The following is an 18,426-nucleotide window of genomic DNA, read 5'->3' as shown; positions in this document are numbered from 1 at the left end:
CGTCAGCTCCGCCCCCTTTTTTATTTCTTTCTGTTGCCGTTTGAAACTGTGGTTTGTTTCAGGATCAGCTCTGTTTTGTCTTTTTAAGTACTACAAGTATTATTTTTCAACATATATTTTAGACAAATGTAATTCTATACAGTGATTCATGGGTCATTTTGCTATATTTTGTATGTTTTTATCTGTTATTATTAATGTCCATTTTAGCTGTTTAAATTTAAAAATATCAACTGCTGCTAAGTGCTCATTGGGAGCTATTGTTTCATTTAGGCTTATTTATAATATTTTATTTAATGCATGGTCCAGAAGCTGCTGGACTGATGTTAACCATCAACGTGATTTTGTTAGAACAATTAAAGGGACCTGAGTGTTTCTGTGGTGAAGTCAACCTATTGGACCTGAGACGAGCACTGGAGGGTTACGGTTGATGAATATGTAAATAAATGTGCTTCAATTGCTTTTTGTGTCTTCATTTAGGCTCTGTAACAGAAATTGCACAGGAATTTTCTAGTTTGTGGTTAAATGGTAGTTTTTCTTTCTTTTTCTTTTTTTTAAGATTTCTTGTCTTATAATTTAGGGGATACTGGTCCGAGGTTGGGCTGGTGGGATGGCATCAAGCAACGAAAAATGTCCCTTATTTTTAAATCCAAACTGGACAGTTATGATTTCAATCTGACTAGCAGATTAGGATGCTAGCAGATGCTAACAGCTGCTAACAGATGTAGCTCTCTCTGCATCTTTAATGTGATTCTCTGCTGTTTTAAACACAGCGGCCTGAATCAGAGCCCATCTGAACAGAACATCTCAGTGATTTCAGTTTCCCACTGAAGAGACCAGAACAAAGGAGAGCAGCAGTCTGCGAGGTGAAGAGTGACACCGTGTGGCCGGGGCTGGAACTGCAGATATAAATGAGGGGAAAGAGAGACCTGGGTTCCCGAACTGGATGCAGTTCTCCAGAGTGCGGACGAAGTCGGAGTCACTCAGCTTGATGACATGGAGGTTGTTGGCTTTCTCCATGTTCTTCACCCATTTGTTGGCCTGACCCTGGGGGTCGATCATCAGCGGCCATCGCCTGGCGTTACTGGATGGAGAGAGGGCGGATGGAAAGAGGGAGAAGGAGAGAGAGGGAGAGAAAGAACAAGAGAGAAATGCAGAACAAAACAAGAGAGAGAGAGAGAAGGAGAGAGAGAGCAAGAGAGAGAGAGATATTCATACACAGGACAATGTCTTGCAAAAATATTCGCATGTCTTTATAAAATAACCTATAAATGAGTTTTTATTGGGATTTTATGAGTTACATGAACACAAAATATTCCATCCATCCATCCATCCATCCATCCATCCATCCATCCATCCATCCATCCATCCATCCATCCACCCACCCACCCACCCACCCATCCACCCACCCACCCATCCATCCATCGCTTTAAAGTAATGTTTTGTTTTGAAGAGGTCACAGTGAAGGACAGACGTCCATGTAGGGAACAAGATGGCTCCTCAAAAACAAAGACAACCAATCAGCTACTGGAGGACAAACTGACCACTCCTCATTCTGCAAAACGATTAATCACGATTAATCGTCTCATTGATATAATCGTCAACTAATTTAGCAATCGTTTAACCATTAATTTGAGCATACAGACTCATAAAACTGGCCTTTGCAGACACTCAGAGCAGTAATTAAACCCAAATTAAAAACTGTCTTTAAATATTAGCTTAACTAATCTTCTAAACAAAAAAATCCCCTATTAAGCAATTATTGCTTTCCAAAGATTGATCAGTTGATCCAAAAAGTAGTCACCGGATTAAGTGAAGCAGAAACGGCTCAGATTTTCACATGTAGATTTTAGGAGGATTATTTCAGCTGACGATGAATCCTTTGCATAAAAATATCTGCAGAAAGTGCAAATTGAAGAGCTTATCCAATTAATCGATTAATTGATTAATCATCAGAATAATAATTGTCAGATGCAGCGTTAATTTGAATAATTATCTGAGCTGAATGCACTGTTTGATAACTGACATCGGTTGGAATTTAAAATTGATTGTATTGAAATTAGTTGTTTGTAAAATGCTTTAAGATATTTGCAGTAATTTAAATAAACTTAATCGTTTAGAACCAGAAAAAATGACATTATTTCATAAAGGAAGGAGCTGGATGTGACTCATCCTGCAGAAATCTCATTTATCTTGGTTTTATCTGCTTCCCAAAGTCTGTAAACTATTAAAATAAATCACATCCACAGATTTGTTTTGCATTTCAGGTTTATCAGGTGTTTTATTTTTATTTAGTTTTATCACATTTGTTTCTTCGCCTCTGTTATCAAACTGGAAGATTGCTAAGATACAACCTGGTGTGTTTTTCCTCCAGACTCAGATAATATCTGTTTTTTTTGCAGAATTGAAGCTTCTCTCACAGTTTGCTAATAGCAGCAAACAGCAGACGTCCAGCAGCAAAGACTTCACAGCTGCAGCTTTAACGTCAGGAGAGATAAAGAGGCACGTTTTGATTCGCCAAGTCAAAAGGAGCTGAATATTTACATCTTCCTTGTTTTTATTTCACTTTATTTACTTAAAATAAAAAACTAAAATGATTGAATTGAGATTTCATGACAAAGATCAACACAAGCTAATGTAAGGAGGAAGGAAAATTATCCAGTAGAATTTCCATCCATTCATTGAGAGTTTTAGATTTAGTTTGTTTTTATTGTTGAATATTTTGTATAATTTGCTTCCACTTCACATTTCTGCTTTACTTTGAGTTGATCTGGGACATTACCCAAAAACAGAATGAGCTTCTGGCTAACGCTACAAAACATGTCAAGAAACATCGACTTTTAGAAAGTTTTAGCCAGGAGTTCCTAGGGGTTTCTTTGCAGTAGCGGCTGTTACGGCCCCTGGCCTCTTGAGGCTGTGCAGGCTCCCTTTTGTTATGCAGGTTCAGCTGTGAGAGCACATCTTCCTGATTGGCTGCCTGGTGGCTGTAGGAAAGCAGCTACACCATTGGACCAGCAGAGGATTGTCAAGCCAATCAGACGTTGATGAGGCTCACCTGCTCCATATAAAAGGCTCCTGAATCCATTCCTCTAGGGGGGTAGCTATTTTGAAGAGGTTCTGTGAAGCTGCCTCCTCTTTTTTTTTTTTTTGGTAGTTACAACTGCTTTAAGCTAGCTTGGTCTTTGTTTGTTCCTGTTTGTTCAGTTTAGTTACTTTGACTTTGCTCCAGTTAAATATGCGTTAGAAGCCTGTGTTTGGGAGGCTGCGTGCTTCCCGCAGCCTCCCCTTTGTATGTGGGTTTTTCTTTGCGTTGTTTTCCTTTCGTGGTTTGTTTTGAGTTTACTTTAAACTGACTTGTTTGGATTTTTTGTAACTTTAATTTGCTCCTGACATTATTGAGTTTGTTAATCCCTTTTTTTTTGCATTAATTGGGTTAAATTGTATTGTTTTGTGAAACTTTATTTTGTAATAAATCATTTTTACTTTACACTGTCGCTCCGAACACATTTTATGTTACTGCCCCTGGACCCCTAGACCTTGGGGGCGTAACACGGCTTCTAGACAGTTCTTTCTACAATTCTGAAATTAATTTCAGAATTTTTCAAAAAACTCAAACTTGAGTTTGAAAACTCAAAAATTTGCTTGAAAAAAAAGATATATATTTTTTATTAATCTCAGACATTTTCCAGATTTTCTTTTTTATTTATATGCTTAAAAAGTAAAAATAATTCTCAATTTTTTCCAATTTCATTGGTTTCTTTCTGGTAGAAATTTAAATTACGCAGAAAGATGAGCATGCCAAGTAATATTTCAATGAATCATAGTAAATTGTATTTTAGATTTTGTAATTTTTAATTTGAAGAACTTTAAAACATTCTTCTCTTCCCTTGAGCCTTCTGTGGGCCTCTAGCGCCCTCTGGTGGCTGATCTATGGCATAAAATCCCAGTAATTTGTGTTCACTGTGTTGAAATAATGTGACTGGAGGTGGGAATGTCTTTGTGTCCTGAACTCACGATATCATGATGCCGTTTTCTATGGAGAAGCTGTCTGACGGCAGGCCGGCGATGTTCCACGCCTGGATCTTTACCGGTTCGCCCAGAGAGCTGGTGAGCGACATGTTGGAGGAACACGGGATCTCCATGGCCTTACACATTTCCAGCCACTTCTCTGTCTGATCCTGGAGGAAACGATTCAACCATCAGTAAAACACAAAAAAACATCAAAGATTTGAGCTGGACGCAGAATGCTACGCTAGCATTTAGCATACGGAAGAACTTTAAGCTCAAAAGTAGAGTTAGCTGCAGCAGGCGGACATCTTGGCTGCCTCCACCTGTCTGTATTTGGAGGTGAAGGCTCCCAGGTAAGCCACGATGCCTGATGAGATTAGCATGTCCCCAGTCAGATTGTTGTAGAGCAGGCCCAGATTAAAGGCCATCTCACTCCAGCGGGTTTTCTCTCCGCCCAGGCCTCCGATCAGCTGCTCGGCTCGCTCCAGTTTTTTACTGCACAGATCCACCTGCAGGCCAAACCAACACAAAGTCAAAGTTTGGAAACATTTATTGCAGCAAGGACAATACTCTCAGCACAATTCTATAAAGTCTGTTCCTAAAAATTTTTTGAAACAAAAGAGAAAACTTGAATTTGAAGAATTTTCATCTTTAGTTCCATTTTTTTCTGTTTCATTTTGAATTGTTTTTTAGTTTCAAAACTATTTTTCAGATTCAAATATTTTCTTTTAGTTTCCATTTTTTCAGTCTCAAAATTACTTTTCAGGTTCAAAATATAATTTTTGAGCTACTTTTATAACCCCAACTTATCTCCATGTGAGTCCCAGTTTCTCTGCAGCTCAAACTGCTCAGTGCTGTTAGCTTAGCACTTTAAAGTGGGAGTTGTTACGGACCTGGAACTCCAGATCAGCTTTCTTGTTCTTGTTTGCCTCCAGAGTGTCTTCCAGCTTCGCCAGTTTGTCCTGGACTTCTTTGAGAGCCGCCTGCTTGATGTGCAGAGCGTCCATGGCGATCTTCAGCTCTCCTTCGGCTTCTGCAAGTTTGGCTTTCTTTGGCGCAACCACCTTGGCCACTCTGCATGCATATTCACAAGACAAAAAACTATTTACACAGAATTCTATGGAGCCAAATTACTCCAAAACATTTTTTTAGAAAACTGAAAAAAAAAAGATTTCAAATTGATAAATAATTTTTAAACTGATAAAAAAAAATTAACTTAAGAAAAGATTTGAAGCTGAAAAAAAGTCTCAAACTGGGGAAAAAAAATAAACAAAAAAAAAGGTCAAAATTACTTTTCATATAGAATTTTTTAAAATAAAAAAATAAAAAAATTGGAGCAAATCTTTTGGCCCCAATTCAGCTCCATAAATTGTGAAAATAAAAGTTTCTTCAATTCTTTTGAACCTGAAAGGAAAGGATTTGAAACTGAAAAATAATTTAGAAACTAGAAAACGGGTTTGAAATAAATAAAAAAAGTTAAATACTTTTCAGATTCAAGTTTTTTTTAGTTTCAATAAAACAAAAACAATTTGTAGCAAACTTTATGGTTTATAAATTGTGACCATAAATGTAAAAAATTGGAATGTAATTTTTGATTATATAGATTATTATTTTATTATATTATTACAAACATTTTAAACGGCTAACGTTAAAAACTAATATTAAGATTCAAAGGTTTTTTTTGTTTTTGTATTTTTAAAAAGTTTTTTCTACCTGTAAAAAATGACACTGAAAAGAAAAGATTTGATACTGAGAAATAAATAAATTTTAGTACAAGATTAAAAGAAATTAACTGACAAAAAATTAAAAACTACTTTTAAGATTCAACTTTATTTTTCAGTTTATCTCCACAGAATTTAAGCTAAGATGGAAATAAACACTGTAAAAAACCACAGGTAAAAGTAGATGTTTATAAATACAGATAAGATTCAGTCAAATGTAACAAAGTGGTAAGAAGGGAGCTGAAGGGAAACTCTTACTTGTCGTACTTGTCCATGGCACAGACCCACTTACACATTCCCTCCGCCGCATTGGACGCCGTTCTGATCTTCTCCGGCACAAAGTCCGGGTTGGTGATGTACTTCTGGCGGATGACGGTGATCAGGTTGAGAGGGATGTTGTCCTTGTTGTACTCATGCAGACTCTGCAGGAAGCGCATGTCTCCCAGCAGCTTCTTGGCCGGACCCCAGTAGTCCTCCACCTTCTTCAGAGAGCCGGCCGGGTCCGGGATCCGGTCCGGCTTGACGCCCTTCAGGATACAGATGGCCTCCATCACCAGCTTCACCCCTGCAGGCGGGTTCTTCATGGACTTCACCAGCGAGATGTCCTGCACATTTCAGCACACAGATCACCGCTCCGCCCCAGAAAACATGGGAAAAAGTTAACAGAATAAAAGGATTTGAAATTCAAACTCATTTTCGAACCAATATGGCAGCTAAATCAGGACTGATTCTTATGCTGCACTGCAAAAACAACAAAAAGCTTGGTGTTGTTTCTAGTGCCAACATCTTAGTTCATTTTGTAAGACAAATCTAACTTTTTAGGAGGAAATATGAGCTTTTTCCAAGTCAATAATTCATACAATCTATACAAAAAATATTAGTTCCACAGGAGGATTATTTCATTTATAACAAGACATTTTCCCCATTTTACAAGTGGAATAATCAGCCAGTGGATCTACTAACTGTCATCTATATTCAAGCATTATTTACCTAAAACAAACTCCTACATATAGGTAAAAAGTTACTAATGAGTCAGTTTTATCTTAATTCAAATGTACAAAGATATTTGCTCTACAAACTAGACAAAAACATTTGGTAAAATATGTAAATTATGTTTTTGCAGTGAGAAGTGAAGGAAGGGTTCCCTACACTACAAAAGCATAAAATCTTACCAAGTATTTTTGGTTTAGTTTAGTGCCTCAGTACAATTAAAATAATACAAAACTAATTTATTAATTTTGCTTTAGCAAGAAAAAGGAGTTTGTTTTAAGTAAATAGTTCTTGAATACTCCTGGGAAAAATGTCTTGTTGCACAGTAGCTGAAATAATCTGCCAGTGGAACTAGAACCTTTTCCTCAGTATTAAGGAATTATTACTGAAAAGTTATAACAGCTTGTTAAAGTCAATAATTTCTCAGTATTGATGGAAAAGTTCTAGTTCCATTGGCAGATTAATTCACTTATAGGAAAAATGTCTTGTTAGAAGTTAAATAATGTAGTACTAGTACTAATTATTGACTTAAATAAGCTCCTATATGTTACTGAAAAGTTACTTGCAAGTTATTTTTTGTCTTATTTTAATTGTAGTAAGATATTTGCATTAGAAACTTAAAAATACTAGGACATTTTTGTGTTTTTGCAGTGCAACAACCTGTTGCATAACTTGTGGGCTACCTTTGCAGTGAGCAAAACATTACTGTTTGTGTACGTATATGTATTCTTGTTTTGTTTGTTTATTGACATTTTCAATTTAAAGAAAGCATATTATCATATAAAATCAATTGAATTGTGCGATTGAATCAGAAGTAGGGCCCCTCTAGCGCCTCCTACCTGCGGGGTGAGCGTGTTCAGCGCGTCCAGAGCCGACTGCAGGATGGGCGTGGCTTCGGCCAGGTCGGCGTCGCATTCGTCCTTTATGGCCTTGGCGGCCATTGCTTGCTCGTTGGACACCGCCTCGTCCTCCTTCACCACCTTCTCCGTGGCGGCCACCTCCTTGGATTCGCGCTCGATCACCACCATCATCTCGTCCACCTCCTTGCTGGCCACCAGCAGCTGCGGCTGCAGCGCCTCCAGCTCCACCTGCATGGTGGCCACCTGGTCTGCGGCCGACTGCAGCTTTTCCAGACCAACTTCATAGCGATACTTTAGCTGCATCACCTCGCTGGACGGAGAGGGAAGAAAATATAGCTGATGTCCACATGGATTGAGATGAAATGTTACCTAATCACTTAAAGTCAGAGATGGGCACATTTCTGCTAATATGCTAATAGCATAGCTAAGTTAGCATTTTAGCGCCTCACACTTTTTTCCTAAAGTTCAACAACAGTATTGAAGTTTTTGCAGTCGACTCTTTCCTCCCTTGCGTTCTTTAACAATAGCTTCATGTTGATATAGCACTTTGGGATTTTTGCTAACTTTAGCACACATTCTTTTGCATGAGCTTACACTAAGTACAATATTAGTGTTGCGCTTTAGCATTAGCTTCCGCTAAATACCTTGTTAGTGTAGCACTTTAGCATTGTGCAACTAATCTTTGTCTAGCGCTTTAGTGTTAGCTTCTGCTAACTTTTTCTTGTTAGCGGTGCCCACCACTGCTGTAATATTGGACCAAACGATGCGATTATCTCACGCTCTTTTCGTCCTCAGCAGGTTTTTGAAAGTGGAAATGAGCTCCAGGTAGGAAGTCGGCGTGACATAGTTGTGGCGCTGCAGCTCGTCCAGAAAGTGAGCCGACAGCTCCATAGTGGACGTGTGAAACCTCTTGCACATGTGGATGCAGCCCTGCCGGTACTGATCCGTCATCTCAACGTCCTCCAGAAAGCGATCAGCCACGGCTTGCAGGGCGTCTTCAGGCCAAGGCTGATGGATGCAGAAATGTGTCCAGTTTATTATCAAGAAAAGTTGTTTTTTAAACCAGGAATGATTGAAATTATCAAATTGGAAGTTCATGCTCATTTAGTCTGACAACTATTGAAGTTTTCCTCCACCAGAGTAATAAACATATAAAAAATATCACTGGATTATCAAATGTTCTGCTAGGAAATGTTTCAGCCTCCCTGCATAGTTTTAAAGCTCATCATTCCAATAGTGCAGAATATCACTGTTTAAATTTTTCAAGTGTCGATACAAACGTAACAGTGTGTAGGATCACCACTCAGGTTGTATGGTTTTCATATTTCCCATCAGCCATGTGAATTTCAGGATGACAGCCATTTTTAAAGATGGCCGCCATCTCACAAACGTTGCTGTTTGCGAGTCTTACAGCAGTTGTCAATTGGAAGGAGATGAAGATGTGTGATACAGACTGACAGACAGCTGTGTTAATGGTTAGCATTAGCTTCTACTAATTTTGCATGTGCTTAGCAGTTTAGCGCTATCAGAGCTAAGTTTTAAGATTCTTATTTAGTGAATTAGTGGAATTGTTTGGTTAGCTTTCGCTATGTCATATATAAAAATGGCAGCCATTGTGAAAAATGTCCACAAGAAAACAGAGGGACAATATCAAGAAAATTTATACGATATCTGTCATTCAAAATATGTAGCTATGATTTGTCACCAAACAAATTCCTTTAATTGATGATTTCAGAGAAAAATTTATTTTTCATAACAACCACGGCAGCCATCTTGAAAAAAATCAAACCAGTATCAGTAAATATGAGTTCTACTGGTCCAAGCATGTTTGATTTGACACCAAATGTATTCATATGTGATAAAAAAATTGGCAAATTAAGTGAAAAAATAAATTGATGACCATATTGGTGGCCATTTTGAAAAATGGCAGCCATCTTGAATTTTCCTATGGCTAATGTTTTTGTTTTTCCAAAAAGTAAACCTCTGGGATCCAAGTTAGGTTCTTGTATCCACATATGAAAGATTCAACAATCTGTTGCACTATAAAACTTCAGACCAGACCTGCAAACCCAGTAGATCCCACCGTACCTAAACATTGACCCTCCTTCAGAGCCCCCTTCCAAGCCCGGAAAGTTCTGGTACCAAAGTCATGAACTGGGGTAAATCGGCCCACCTGGAACCAGTTAATGGTGCAGCAGTTAATGAGGGCGGGGAATCGGCGTAAGCGGTCCCTGAAGGCGTCGCCGATGGGACTCATGGCCAGCACCACGTGCAGCTGAGTGCGGCAGCGCTCCAGGAACATGTTGAACAGGGCGAGCGGCGAGCCGTCCGTCTGCTTGTCGCGATCGCGCTGCCGGTCCAGAACGCGCATCTTCTCACAGATTTCCTGCTTCTCATCCACGGCGAACAGGTTGGGAACCTGGAAGAAAACAACATGTCAGCCTTCCAGCCAAAGTTTTGGTCATTTTAAAATTAATCCAACGACTTTCAACTCATCCGTTCCGATTTTTATGGGTGTCATTTGTAAAGTCACACAATAAAAAATTAAGAGCAATATTTTTGTTTATTTAGTCAATCATAAGACAAAAAGGGTGTTTCTATGTAAATATTTGAAATGCTTAGTTTGAAAATAATACTTAAGTTGGAAATTAAACTTTAAGTTTGCCAACTAAATATTTAATTTGGAGCTAAATATTTAGTTTATAAATACATATTTAGTTTCCAAACTAAATTACCTAAATATTTAGCTTGTCAGTTAAATATCTAGCTTTCATGCTAAATATTTAGTTTGAAAAATAATAATATTTAAGAGTAAATTAAATGTTTAGCTTGCAAAGAAAATATTTTTTTCCAAATAATAATTTAATTTCCAAACTAAATATTTATATTTCAAACTCAACATTTCGTTTCCAAAGCTAGTATTTAGCTTACTAGCTAAACATTTAGTTTGGAAAATAAATAATTAGCTCCACATTAAATATTTAGTTTCCAAATTAAACCACTAAATATTTTATTTTCTGAGATAAACATTTAATTTCCAAACTAGACATTTAGCTTGCTAGCTGTTTAAACTAAGTTCTGAGCCAAACCTTTAATTAGGAAATTAAATGTTTAGCTTAGAAAGTAAATTTTTACTATGGAACTGAATATATACAAACTAAACATTAAATTTCCATCTAAATATTTAGCTATCGATCTATCAATCTATTTAGCTTGCTAGCTAGTTATTTGGAAATTAAACTAAATGTCTAATTTCTAAACATTTATTTTGGAAATTAAATGTTTATCTTAGAAAATAAATACTTAGTTTGGAACTACACATTTAGGTACTTTAAAAACTAAATATATAAACTGTAACAAAATATTTAGTTGATGAAGGAAATATTAGCTCAGATCTAAACATCTAATTGTGGAGCTAAATATTTAGCTTCTCAACTAAATGTTTAGTTTGAAACTGAATATCGTTTAGTTTTTTTTTTTTTTTTACTTTATGACTAAATAAACCATTTCTAACAGCTCTCTTCTGGTCTCACCTCTCCGGTGTTCAGCAGGTTGCCGATGTCCTCCAGGAATGATTCCTTCTTGATCTGCGTGTCGGTGAAGAGGAAGATGCCGTGCGCCTCGCCCTGCGTCGACTTCCTCATCACCAGCTTCAGATCTTCGTGCCACTCGTTGGTGCCGTACGTCTTGGTGATTTCCACCTGGAAGAGCTCCGAGTCGGCCATGTAGGCGGCCAGCCGGGTGAGCGACTGGCGCCCGCTGCCGCCGACGCCCACCAGCAGCGCGTGGCCGCTCGGCTGCTTGATGATGCGCGAGATGCGGCAGACGTGCTCGATGGCGAAGCGGAACAGCACCAGTTTCATGGGCGCCTTGCTGATGTTGTTGTACTCGTCCAGGTGCGACTCCACCACCAGGCGCAGCTGCTCCAGGTTCGGCACCTCGCAGTAGTTCTGGTCCTCGCCCTTTGGGTCGTGGAAGTCGCAGAACATGAGGCTGCGCAGGTCGTCCTCCGTCACCAAGCCGTCCTGGTCCTGGTCCAGGTGCTGGAACAGCAGGTGGAAGTCCTCCTGCATCTGCTCCGCGAACACCACCTGCAGGTGGCTGACGAGCCAGGACCGGTCCGAGTCCTGCACCAGCCGGTCGCAGTACACCCTCAGAACCTGACCGGGCCCAGCAGAACTTCATTGCAGCAGAACATTTCAGCAGCAAGGCAGCTCAAACATAGAAACAGCAAACATCACATTTTGTCATCAGATGTGTTGATCAGTTGCTGCGTTTCCATTACAAATGTGACGAAATTTCTGTCTACACTGCAAAAACTCAAAATTTTACCAAATATTTATGTTTCCAGTGCAAATGTCTTCACTTGAAATGAGACAAAACATTATTTAGAAAGATGTAACAGTTTGTTTTAAGTCAATAATTATTTTATATTGTTGAAAAAGTACCAGTACTTGTTCCACTGGTAGATTATTTACCTTATAACATTTTCCATGTTACAAGTGAAATAATCTACCAGTGAAACTAATAATTTTTATCTCTATTCAAGCAATATTTACACAAAACAAGCTCCTATGTCTTGCTGAAAAGTTACCTATAAGTCAGTTTTGTCTCAATGAAAATGTCCCAAGATATTTTCCATAGAAACCAGACAAAAATATTTGGTAAAATTTTGTGTTTTTGCAGTGAGGAAATAAGGAAGAGTTCCCTACACTGCAAAAACACAAAATCCTACCAAGTACTTTTGGTTTAGTTTAGTGCAAATATCTCAGTTCGGTTGAAATGAGACAAAAAGCTGAAATACTAGAATGTTTTCAGCATGATGGAGGAGCTTGTTTTAGCTAAATAATTATTTTATATAGATGAAAAAGTTCTGGTTCCACTGGCAGATTATGAACTGGACTTTCCAGACAAACGGACTGGAGTTTGATTAAAGCGGCCTGAACGGGTCTGTGTGGTTCTGAAGGTTTGGGTCATGGCCTGACGGACGGCCCGGCTGTTTCACCTCGTGGACCCAGAGCCGTTTGATGACCGACGGCTCCTCTGCGGATTCGGGCCGGGACAGGCAGATGCCCTGGATGACCCGGGAAACGTCGCGCAGGTTGAACAGGTAGTGGGACTTGGCTGGTGTTGGCAGCAGGTTCTTGGTCGCTTCCTGGTACACGGACAGAGTACTGTTGACGATGTCAGAGGTCAGAGACGCGATGTAACTGGGGAAGGGGAACCTGGAGGTAAACACAGGTCAGAACTTAGACAGGAAACCTCTGCTCAAGTATGGGATTAAAATCTTGTCTAAACTTTTAATTTGAATGAATGAATGAACGGAGGGATTTCAGTCCACACCACACTTTTCAGATTTTTGTTTATAAAATGTGAAACTGTTGTTACCTTATGGTGAAATGCCAATCTGTGATCCTGGAGAAGATAGTAAACATTGTCTTCTCATCGAATTCGTTGATGGTTGCCACGTTAAAGTGGCGGAGGAAACGAGGAGTGACAGGATTCCTTCCACCGCCTGAAAACAAATAATTTAATCGTTTTTTTTTCTTTCTCGTCTACATGCAAAGAATATTTTCAAAAAGTGTTTTTTATTTCATTCATAGTATGAGAGCCTGAGAACCAGGCTGCACGATTATTTGTGTAATTACAAGAATGTAGACACGATATTAGAGAACAAAAACATAATTTTACCAAAAAAAAAAATCTTTAAACTTTATATTTTGGTCCGTCTGGTGATTTAATTTTTAAATATTAAATGATTGATGTTTTGATGAGTTACTCAGTACTTCAGTCGCCTTCTTACCAAATACTTTTTTACTTTTGCTTGAGTAATTTCTTGGATGGCTACTTTTTACTTTTAGTTGATTAAAATTATATTGAAGTGATGCTGCTCTTACGTCAGTAACATTTTTGGGTTATCAGTGTTTAGCCTCTTTCGGGCATCTTGTCACTTTAAATCCAAAGAAGCTGCTGCTGGCCCCAAAGTCAACGTTTACACTCGCACGTGAAAATGGCTGGCAACAGAGCCACAATTGTATGACAGTACATCTTTGAAAAGCAGAAGTGGAGCCTCCTGCACGACCAACACGAATGCAGAAAGTGGTTTCTGGATGGTAAGTTAACAACAAAAGTCTTGTCTTTTCCAGAAGCCATTGTACAGCTGACTAAACGTGCTGGAACTCAGGTTGGGTTGCTAGGTAACCGGCAGAATGCCGCTGGGGTTGCTAGGTAACGGTGGAATGTGACTTAACAATTGAGTGGCTTTTGAAATGGCTCATTTTCCAGACACCAAAAAACCTGCTGCTTCCTGTGACACGGGGCTGCTACTCACCTGGAGGCCCCATAGCACTTATGATCTGAATGTCCATCAGGCGGATCATGGAGCAGTCCTTCATGTCGTACCAGTTCCAGTGGTCCAGCCACTGGCGCAGCAGCTCCACAGGAGGCTGAGCGCCGTAAACCTCCCTGGCTGGCATGTTGACGTCGTCTACGAACACCACCTGAGAGGAACCAGCAGAAGAGGTCACATACTGACGACTGCCAGGTGCTTCAGCATTTAAAGTGTTGAAAGAGTCATGAGCCGTACCATTTTCTTCCCCATCGGAGGCCCGAACACGCCTTTTCGCCGCTTATCGAGCTTGGATATGATGAGGTTTTGCGTCTGGGCTGCTGTGGTCTGGGCTGAGAAGCTGATGAATAACGGGCTGTACGCATCCTTCTGCAGCTTAGTCAACAGGAAGTCCTTCAGAACACAAACAGGAAGTGGAAACATCAGATTTTAGATGGTGGGCGTGTCCAATTGAGAGAACATAAACATTATTGACTCATGGATGTGAAACAAAGTGTTATTATTTAGATTCATAATAGGTATAGAAACACCTGGTAAACAAACCTGATCCAAAGAAATTAGACGATTAATCGTGATTAATTGGTTAACGAAATAATCACCAATTTAGCAATAAATGAGACGATTAATCGTGATTAATCGGTTAATGAAATAATCACCAATTTAGCGATAAATGAGACGATTAATCGTGATTAATCGGTTAATGAAATAATCACCAATTTAGCGATAAATGCAAAAATGTATTTTCGGATTTAAAATGAAAAAAAAAAAGAATATAATTGTTTATTTTATTTTAATATATTTCTAATATTGTCTAAAAAAGACAAGTGATTAAATGAAAAATATGAAGAATGTGTTAATTTTTATTCGATTAATCGTCAGAATAATTGACTGCTAAAATGTCATTCCCATCTAATCAGGTGATCAGAGCATCATAATTACAGAAGCTATGAGATGATGAGGGGAAGCAACCCAACTGGTCCCAGTCTGATTCTGAACCAGAGCGGAGAAGTGAAGCAGCGCCATGTGCAGGAAGCGGTAAGGGCGTCGTGTCGTTTGTTTTCTCATGCTTTCCTCCTCTGTCACGTCTGCCAGGTTTGGGATTCAGTCACGGTCTGCTGCCTGCGGCGTGGGATGGAGGCAGGCGTGGAGCTCAGAGCCGAGCAGCCGGCTCCCCGGTGAGATGAGCCCCGTTTACCCGCCAGCCCAAAGTTTGAGCAAACTAATGGATGAAGCTACCAGGGCGGGGAGAGACTCCTCTATCCAAATACAGAACGATCCACTGAGAAATACTCCGTATCCTTCAAGAAACTCTGTTAACTCTGTCAGAGTCTAGAGAGAAAGTGGCAGCCAAGAGCTGCTGGCCAGTGTTAGCGCCTCTGATGCAGACAGTTCACTGCTCTGGACTGTGTCAACCAGGCACCAATTTCAATTAACTAATTAGTTACATAAATCTTGCACTAGAAACTAAACCAAAAACACTTGGTAATAGTTTGTGTTTTTCTAGAGTGCTTTAGAAGGTCGGCCATTTTGGCTGCACCTTGGTGCTTTAAATCCACGGTTTGGACTCACAGTGATGTAGGCGCTCTTCCCGGTGCCGGTGGGGCCGATGAAGATGGTCGGCTTCTGGTGAGTAACGAGGAGCTGCATGAGCGCCATGTAGCGCACGGTGTTCTCCGTCGGCACGATGATCTCGTTGAACTGCAGGTCTCTGCCGATGGCGGGCGCGCTCTTCAGCTGGTCCGTCCAAAGCTCCCACCGGCCCGGACCCTGAGGAACCAGAAGGTTCAGATTTAGGATCGCTCTGCCCTGCGCTAAGCATGGACACAGTTAATGAGGAGAGAAACACACCGATCTGGGGACTTAATCGCATTATAAGCTGGATGTTTGCTTAAACTGATCAGTTTTTAAGTTTTCTATTGTCCGTAAAGTGAAACAGAGTCGACCATTTCTTTCAGAATAATACAGAAGAGGACTGGAGCCACTGAAAACAGAATTATAATTTTGACATCAATTTACTGATGTTAAAGTCAGAATAAAAAAAACAACAAAAAAAACATCAGAATTCTGAAAAAAGTCAGAATTTTGAGAATAAAAGTCAGAATTATTCAGAGATTAAATTTCGGTGGGAGTTGGCATCACTGTAACCCAATGCGTTTAACTGTTTTTGAGGAAAATTTGCAGTAAGCTCACAATTGCGTATTAGTGTGAAAAAATGTGTGAATCTGTTTATTTTGAGTGAATTTCCATAAAAAAGTGGAGCCACAGACTGATAATGAAAACAATTTTAACTGACCCGAAACAGGAACCTTTAACTTCAGACGGTAGGAAAAGATTGTGTCTCCTCATAAGTAAATATCTGGTATCAGCTGACTGGCGATCATCCAATCAGACGCTGCTTCGCGGTCGTACCTCTTTAATGAAGCGGTACTGGTAGACCGTCCCGTCGGAGGGCAGAGGAACCGCCAGCGGTTTCGGCAGCGGGTCGACTTCTACCAGAATGCCATGAAGGCTCATCGTCTCTTTGCTCAAAGGTCCGCTCAGGATCTCTCTCACCACCGAGTCAAACTTCTCTCGACCCAAATCGTCGCAGGTGGCGCCGACCGACCACACCAGGCAGAACACGAAGATGCCCTTCAAACAACAAAAGAGCAGGATCCGACACTGATTTCTTTTTGAGATTATAGCTGAATATCACTTCCTGTTTATGAGATTTTTCTGTCAAAAATCTCATAAATTTTCTCTAAAAAGTTAAGGAAATTTCTAATTTTAAAATGTCTAAAATTTGCTTGAAAAAACTCAAAAATGTTGATATTAATGTAAAAAAATTTCCCATTCCGGTTTAGTAGCAGCAGAAGGAAACGGTTTGAAATAGAAAAATACTCCATCGCCATGTCTTATACGAGGGCGCTAGACATTGAAGATATAAAAATTAAAAGAAGAGCAAATTTGGTCCAAAATTTCTGAAATTTGGAGATTAATCGAAGAAATTTTCTAAAAAAAGAGAGAAAAATTTAAAAACTTTAAAATTTGCTTGAAAAAAATAAGAAACTGTTAGATGTAAGACATTTTCTAAAAAAATAAAAATAAAACAAGGAAATGTTATTGAAAATTTGCACACAAAAAAAGCCCAAAACCTCAGAAACTTTGAGAATAATGTTTGACATGTTTGAGGGAAAAAAACTTGGAAATTTCAGAGAATTTGATTTTAGGAAAGGAGATTTTTCTAGAACGTTTTTCACTTGTCTTTTCAAGCTTAGAAATGTTTTTGTTTTTTTCTGATTCTTTCTAGCAATTTTTCAAAATTTTAAACTTAAAAATTTCCTTGTTTTTTGTAGAAAATTTCTAAGATTAACCCCAAAATCTGAGTTTTTTTTCTTTTTTTAGCAAGTTTTCAACTTTTCAGGTTCTAGAAGATTTCAGAGATTAATCTCAAAATATTAGATGTTTTTAGGATCAAATGTCCTTTTTTTTCTGTCTGCATGCCTGTAAGACGTGGTCGTATAAGACAGGACGATGGAGTGTTTTCCCATCTTAAACTCTTTCCTGCTGCTGCTGCTACACCTGAGTGGGAGGTAAAACCAAACAGGATTTATTCTGATAAAAGCGTCTTAATCACCGTGGAGCACCAACGTCTTCAGTGGTTAAATCCTCTTAGAGCCGCCAGTTAGAGCTGGAACAGCAGGTTATAGCTGCCTCCATTTTTAGTTGTTAACTTTTCTGAGGTTTCAATAAAATGCTTTGAAAAATTACAGGAACACAGATCAGTTATGATTAGAGACAAAAGGCTGCGTGAGATTATTTAAATCAGGAGTTTTGAACGAGATCACAGCTCCTCTCAGAGCAGTAATACTCTGAGACTATTCAGGTGACAGAAACTCAGTGAAGCAGCCAGCTGGACCATTAAAGCTCATTTCTGTGAGAAACGTCGGCTTCATGACCTGACCTGCTCTTTGAGACCGTTCCTTTGGGTTTTTAGGTCAAAATAAAGCGTCTGAATTCATGGGTTCGTTAAAAAACTGATTGTAACTGAAGCTATCCTTGTTGCTCATCAAATAGACTCTAACACCTCGACATGTTCAGCTGCAGCAGTTTAAGCAGCTCTCCGTGTTTGAGGCTCCACAGCTGAAGGGACAAACGTTCCCCGCTCCAAAAAGGAAATACAGTTTTCACACAAATTTATTATTACTTAAAATAATTTTACTAAAAATAATCAAGCTCTTTAATTACATACCTCAACAATAAAAGTATTTATTCTACTTGCAATTATAATAATTTTATGCTTTGTTAAATTAAATAAGTACCTATAATGTTGGGTAGCTCAATTGCTAGCTAGTTAGACTGATAGCTAGCTAGCTATATGGTTAGACTGATTGGTAGGTAGCTAGATAAACTGGTATCAAACTTGACTGCAGCTAGCCAGATACTTAGATTGATAGCTAGCTAGCTAGATGGTTAGAGACCAATTGCTTGATAGCTAGCTATGTAGCTATGTAGCTATATA

General features: G+C 39.1%; 1 protein-coding gene across 1 annotated transcript in view; it reads right to left on the bottom strand.

Moving 5' to 3' along the window:
* The window catches only part of dnah7 (dynein, axonemal, heavy chain 7), an 83,494-nt gene that overhangs the window by 26,701 nt on the left and 38,367 nt on the right, over nt 1-18,426 (bottom strand). The window contains exons 34-48 of the mRNA XM_014996066.2: nt 16,335-16,556; nt 15,495-15,692; nt 14,163-14,318; nt 13,908-14,076; nt 12,965-13,091; nt 12,582-12,801; nt 11,110-11,736; nt 9,750-9,995; nt 8,355-8,584; nt 7,556-7,886; nt 5,985-6,331; nt 4,899-5,079; nt 4,329-4,514; nt 4,012-4,175; nt 927-1,081 (exon numbers count right to left, since the gene is read on the bottom strand). Coding sequence (XP_014851552.2) covers nt 927-1,081; nt 4,012-4,175; nt 4,329-4,514; nt 4,899-5,079; nt 5,985-6,331; nt 7,556-7,886; nt 8,355-8,584; nt 9,750-9,995; nt 11,110-11,736; nt 12,582-12,801; nt 12,965-13,091; nt 13,908-14,076; nt 14,163-14,318; nt 15,495-15,692; nt 16,335-16,556 — 3,559 coding nt within the window. The remainder of the gene's footprint in view (nt 1-926; nt 1,082-4,011; nt 4,176-4,328; nt 4,515-4,898; nt 5,080-5,984; nt 6,332-7,555; nt 7,887-8,354; nt 8,585-9,749; nt 9,996-11,109; nt 11,737-12,581; nt 12,802-12,964; nt 13,092-13,907; nt 14,077-14,162; nt 14,319-15,494; nt 15,693-16,334; nt 16,557-18,426) is intronic.

Source organism: Poecilia mexicana, unplaced genomic scaffold (assembly GCF_051168715.1).
Source record: "Poecilia mexicana isolate PSO_F unplaced genomic scaffold, ASM5116871v1 scaffold_2, whole genome shotgun sequence".
NCBI classification, from domain to species: domain Eukaryota; kingdom Metazoa; phylum Chordata; class Actinopteri; order Cyprinodontiformes; family Poeciliidae; genus Poecilia; species Poecilia mexicana.
The sequence above is the reverse complement of the archived record's forward strand: the minus strand, read 5'-3'. Positions and strand labels throughout refer to the sequence as shown.